The sequence below is a fragment of the Triticum urartu genome, chromosome 1A, assembly GCF_056163025.1.
Source record: "Triticum urartu cultivar PI428250 chromosome 1A, HENAU_Tu73, whole genome shotgun sequence".
NCBI classification, from domain to species: domain Eukaryota; kingdom Viridiplantae; phylum Streptophyta; class Magnoliopsida; order Poales; family Poaceae; genus Triticum; species Triticum urartu.
Window position 1 is genome coordinate 516878343 of NC_141873.1, and position 6521 is coordinate 516884863.

A 6521-nucleotide genomic window follows, 5' to 3' on the forward strand; every position below is an offset into this window, starting at 1 on the left:
GTGATACAAGTGTAGTATGGATAGTAGATATTGGTTTTTGTAATCTGGAAATAAAAAATAGCAAGGTAGGAAGTGATAAAATGGAGCACAAATGGTATTGCAATGCTTGAAAACAAGGCCTAGGGTTCATACTTTCACTAGTGCAATCTCTCAACAGTGCTAACATAATTGAATCATATAACTATCCCTCAACATGCGACAAACAGTCACTCCAAAGTTCTTATCTAGCAGAGAACATAAGATGAAATTGTTTGTAGGGTATGAAACCACCTCAAAGTTATCTTTTCCGGTAAATCTATTGAGCCATTTCTATAAGTATCACAAACATCCCTAGAGTTCATACTAAAATAACACCATATGATACACACCAACCAACTCTAATGTCACCTAGATACTCCAATGTCACCAGAAGTATCCATGAGTTGATTATCCGATATGCATCAAACAACTTCAGATTCATAATATTCAATCCAACACAAAGAACATCAAAGAGTGCCCCAAGATTTCTACCGAAGAAACTAGGTCGAAAACATGCATCAATTGGATGGAGTCCTAGTGCTTCACGAAGCACTCCATGAGGTGCACACCAAACACCTCAAGGCAGTTTTCCTGAAACTCGACTTCCACAAGGCCTGCGACACGGTTAGTTGGCCCTTCCTTCAGGAATGCTTGCTCCGGAAGGGATTCGACGATAGATGGGTAACCCGCGTGATGCAAATGGTCTCCTCAGGATGGACGGCGGTGAACATAAACGGTGAGATTGGCCCCTACTTCCCCACATTCCGTGGGGTTCGGCAGGGTGATCCCTTCTCTTCGTTTCTCTTCAATGTGGTTGTTGATGCGCTAGCGTACATCCTTGATAAGGCCAAAGTGGTTGGGCATATTAGAGGCATTGTCCCGCACCTGGTAGGCCGGAATGGGATTTCCCTTCTCCAATACGCGGATGACGCCATTATAATGGTGGAAGGCTCAGCGAACGACATCATGAACCTGAAGTTCCTCCTGCTATGCTTTCAGCACATGTCTGGCCTCAGGATCAACTTCAATAAGAGTGCGGTCATGGTCTTGGGATACCCCCAAGACGAACGAACGTCAGAGCATCGCGGACCGCCTTAACTGCCAGCTTGGGTGCTTCCCCACAACATATTTGGGGATCCCCATTAGTGACACGACGGTGGGGAAGCTTCAGCACCGCATTGAACCTTGGTAGGGCCGCTGGCTCTCTAAGGCCGCCCGGACGATGCTCATTAGCTCGTCCCTCTCCAGCTTGCTCCTATTCATCATGAGTTTCTACAGCCTACCTGAGACGCTGCACCATGAGATTGCCACAGTCTAGGGATGCTTCTTCTGGGCTGGTGAGGGCGACAAGCAGAAGTACCACATGGTTAGGTGGTCGGAGATCTGTAAGCCTCACGAACAGGGCAGTCTCGGGTCCTCCAAGCGCATGAACATAGCTTTCCTGACTAAGTGGCTGTGGAGGAATGCGAACGGAGAGGGTGGCTTGTGGCTGCGCATCATCCAGCAGAAACACCTCCGTGGTCAGCCACTCGCCTTCTGCCAGCGGTCCGGTGGGTCCCAGTTCTGGCAATCAGTCACACAACTCCTTCCAGTCCTCCGCATCGGCACCTCCATCGCGGTTGGATCTGGCACCGCCACGCTGTTCTGGTTCAATAGATGGGCTGGAGACTCCCCCTTCGCAGCTCGATTCCCTGACCTGTTCTCCATCGCGGTAGATCCGCGGATTTCTGTAGCGATGGCCCTTATTAGCTTAGGGCACCTCGCCTTTTGGCGACCATTTGGACCGACGGAAACTGATGTGTGGCAGGACCTGCTCGACTGCATTGCTTTGCACGAGCCGGATCTGGAGATAGGAGAGGACCGCACCAGGTGACGGCTAGAGCCATCTAGACAATTCTCCTCTAAATCTCTCTACCAGGCGATTGCTCCTTCGCCGGGCCACGAAGCTCTCACCACCATCTGGGCGATCTGGCTCCCCTTGAAGATTAGGATCTTCTTGTGGCAATGGATTCGCGGCCGCATACCTTCTGGCATTGAGGTCCTGAAGCGCAACAGCCCTGGTGATGGGTGGTGCCTGCTCTGCGGGCCTGAAGAGGACACGAACCATATCTTCTTCACATGTGTGTCTGCACAGTTCCTCTGGAGTTGTTTCCACGAATTAGTGGGTGGAAGCTGGGACCACAACAACTTCCCCGCTCTCTTCGCTGAACTTCAGGCATTACCACCCGCATCTCGCCACATTAGGTGGTTGACCATCGGTGTGCTTGCCTGGACATTGTGGACCATTAGGAATAAGCTTGTGATTCAGCATGTCTCTCTTCGTTGCGCTACTAACGCTTTGTTTAAATGGTCTGGTTACTTGCAGCTTTGGCGGCCTCTTAGCCGCTCCAGGGAGAGAGACGCCATCACCTCCATCATCACCCAGCTTCGCGCGAAGGCTCTCCGGATGGCTCCTCCGCTTCCCCTACCACATCCAGAGCCGGATTAGATTCTCTCTACCTCGGCGGCGCCGCCGTTTATGTGTTGTGCGTGACTCATGTCTATGTTGGGCTTGTTTTGCTGTGCCCACAGTTGAACCTTGTGTAGTGTTTGTGTGCGTGTATGTTGGACCTTGCCTGCGGTGGCATTGTGTGTGTTGTGCAGATGGTACCTTGTTGACTTTGTGCTCGGTGGTTTGCTTTATTTATAAAGTGGGGCAAAAGCCTTTTTCGGTAAACATGCATTAATCCCTATGCATAGATTACTGATGTCTACTACACAACCTTCTTCTTGTAGACGTTGTTGTGCCTCCAAGTGCAGAGGTTTGTAGGACAGTAGCAAATTCCCCTCAAGTGGATGACCTAAGGTTTATCAATCCATGGGAGGCGTAGGATGAAGATGGTCTCTCTCAAGCAACCCTGCAACCAAATAACAAAGAGTCTCTTATGTCCCCAACACACCCAATACAATGGTAAATTGTATAGGTGCACTAGTTTGCCAAAGAGATGGTGATACAAGTGCAATATGGATAGTAGATAATGGTTTTTGTAATCTGAAAATATAAAAACAGCAAGGTAGCAAGTGGTAAAAGTGAGCACAAACGGTATTGCAATGCTAAGAAACAAGGCCAAGGGTTCATACTTTCACTAGTGCAAGTCCTCTAAACAATAATAACATAATTGGATCATATAACTATCCCTCAACATGTAACAAAAAGTCACTCCAAAGTCACTAATAGCGGAGAACAAACAAAGAGATTATGGTACGGGACGAAACCACCTCAAAGTTATCCTTTCTGATCGATCTATCATAGAGTTCATACTAGAATAACACCTTAAGATACAAATCAACCAAAACCCCAATGTCACCTAGATACTCCAATGTCACCTCAAGTATCCGTGTGTATGATTATACGATATGCATCACACAATCTCAGATTCATCTATTCAACCAACACAAATAACTTCAAAGAGTGCCCCAAAGTTTCTACCAGAGAGTCAAGACGAAAACGTGTGCCAACGCCTATGCATAAGTTCATGAGGTCACGGAACTCGCAAGTTCATCACCAAAACATACATCAAGTAGATCACGTGATATCCCATTATCATCACAGATAAGCACATGCAAGACATACATCAAGTGTTCTCAAATCCTTAAAGACTCAATCCGATAAGATAACTTCAAAGGGAAAACTCAATCCATTACAAGAGAGTAGAGGGGGAGAAACATCATAAGATCCAACTATAATAGTAAAGCTCGTGGTACATCAAGATCGCACCACCTCAAGAAAACGAGAGAGAGAGAGAGAGAGAGAGAGAGAGAGAGAGATCAAACACATAGCTACTGGTACATACCCTCAGCCCCGAGGGTGAACTACTCCCTCCTCATCATGGAGAGCGCCGGAATGATGAAGATAGCCATCGGAGAGGGATTCCCCCCTCCGGCAGGGTGCCGGAACGGGTCTAGATTGGTTTTTGGTGGCTACAGAGGCTTCTGGCGGTGGAACTGCCGATCTGTTTTGCACTCTGATGTTTTTAGGATATATATATAGGCAAAATAAGTCGGTCAGGGGAGCCACGAGGGGCCCATGAGGGTGGGGGCGCGCCCAGGGGGTAGGGCACGCCTCCCTGCCTCGTGGCTTCCTCGAAGCTTCCCTGACATCTACTCCAAGTCTCCTGGATTGCTTCCGTTCCAAAAATAACTCTACCGAAGGTTTCATTCCGTTTGGACTCTGTTTGATATTCCTTTTCTTCGGAACACTGAAATAGGCAAGAAAACAACAATTTGGGATGGGCCTCCGGTTAATAGGTTAGTCCCAACAATAATATAAACGTGTATAATAAAGCCCATAAACATCGAAAACAGATAATATAATAGCATGAATACTTCATAAATTATAGATACGTTGGAGACGTATCAGCATCCCGAAGCTTAATTCCTGCTCGTCCTCGAGTAGGTAAATGATAAAATAAAGAATTTATGGAGTGTGAATGCTAGCAGGTGCACAAGTTTGATCAATGGTAATTTCAATCACCTTTTCTAGCATCATTATATATCATAACAGTAGCTCAACTCATAGGACTTCTCATGATTGATAACCCACAAGTATAGGGGATCGCAACAGTTTTCGAGGGTAGAGTATTCAACCCAAATTTATTGATTCGACACAAGGGGAGCCAAAGAATATTCTCAAGTATTAGCAGCCGAGTTGTCAATGCGACCACACCTAGAAACTTAATATCTGCAGCAAGGTATTTAGTAGCAAAGTAATATGATAGTAGTGGTAACGATAGCAAAAGTAACAGTAGCAAAAGTAATATTTTTGGGTTTTATAGTGATGGTAACAGTAGCAGTGGAAGAGTAAATAAGCGAAGAACAATATATGAAAAGCTCGTAGGCATTGGATCGGTGATGGAGAATTATGCCGGATGCGATTATTCATGCAATAGTTATAACATAGGGTGACACAGAACTAGCTCCAATTCATCAATGTAATGTAGGCATGTATTCTGAATATAGTTATACGTGCTTATGGAAAGAACTTGCATGACATCTTTTGTCCTACCCTCCCGTGGCGGCGGGGTCCTCATGGAAACTAAGGGATATTAAGGCCTCCTTTTAATAGAGTACCGGACCAAAGCATTAACACATAGTGAATACATGAACTCCTCAAACTACGGTCATCACCGGTAAGTATCCCGATTATTGTCACTTCGGGGTTAACGGATCATAACACATAATAGGTGACTATAGACTTGCAAGATAGGATCAAGAACTCTCATATATTGATGAAAACATAATAGGTTCAGATCTGAAATCATGGCACTCGGGCCCTAGTGACAAGCATTAAGCATAGCAAAGTCATAGCAACATCAATCTCAGAACATAGTGGATACTAGGTATCAAACCCTAACAAAACTAACTCGATTACATGATAAATCTCATCCAACCCATCACTGTCCAGCAAGCCTACGATGTAATTACTCACACACGGCGGTGAGCATCATGAAATTGGTGATGGAGGAAGGTTGATGATGACGATGGCGACGGATTCCCCTCTCCGGAGCCCCGAACAGACTCCAGATCAGCCCTCCCGAGAGAGTTTAGGGCTTGGCGGCGGCTCCGTATCGTAAAACATGATGAATCCTTCTCTTTGATTTTTTTCTCCCCGAAAGTGAATATATGGAGTCAAGGTTGAGGTCGGTGGAGCATCAGGGGGCCCACGAGGCAGGGGGCGCGCCCAGGGGGGCAGGCGCGCCCCCCACCCTCGTGGACAGGTGGAGGCCCCCCTGACGTGGATTCTTCTTCCAGTATTTTTTATATATTCCAAAATAATTTTCCGTTGATTTTCAGGTCATTTCGAGAACTTTTATTTCTGCACAAAAATAACACCATGGCAATTCTGCTGAAAACAGCGTCAGTCCGGGTTAGTTCCATTCAAATCATGCAAGTTAGAGTCCAAAACAAGGGCAAAAGTGTTTGGAAAAGTAGATACGACTGAGACATATCAATGATCAAGTAACAAGCTATTCACATGTTAAAGTATAGATCATAAACTTCCTTGAAAACTAACAAACCATGTTATTAGTCATCAAACAATTGCAATTCATCTTATTTTCAGGAAGGGTCTATGTCAGATCTTTGATTCAGCAAACTTCACATACTCAACTATCATTTAGTATTTCACAATTGCTAACACTCACATGATATTTATGGGTTCAAAGTTTTAATCAGACACAGAGAAAGATAGGGGCTTATAGATTCGCCTCCCAACCTTTTACCTCAAGGGTAATGTTAACAATAATAGTTCATGATGCCTTACATCCAATTGGATATATATATATATATCATGATCTTTCCAACACAATGTGCTTGCCAAAGGATAAAATGTAAAAAGGAAAGGTGAAGATCACCACGACTCTTGCATAAGGTATAAGACAAGAATAAAAGATAGGCCCTTCGCAGAGGGAAGTAGAGGTTGTCATGCGCTTTTATAGTTGGATGCATAAAATCTTAATGCGAAA

The 6521-nt window shown here is 45.3% G+C and overlaps 1 protein-coding gene across 1 annotated transcript; it reads left to right on the forward strand.

The window, feature by feature from the left end:
• The first annotated feature begins 1444 nt into the window (after nucleotides 1-1444).
• Nucleotides 1445-1891, forward strand: LOC147992127 (uncharacterized). Its single transcript, XM_087538939.1, has one exon. It carries the CDS (start codon nucleotides 1445-1447, stop codon nucleotides 1889-1891), a length of 447 nt encoding a protein of 148 aa, XP_087395065.1.
• The last annotated feature ends 4630 nt before the right edge of the window (nucleotides 1892-6521 follow it).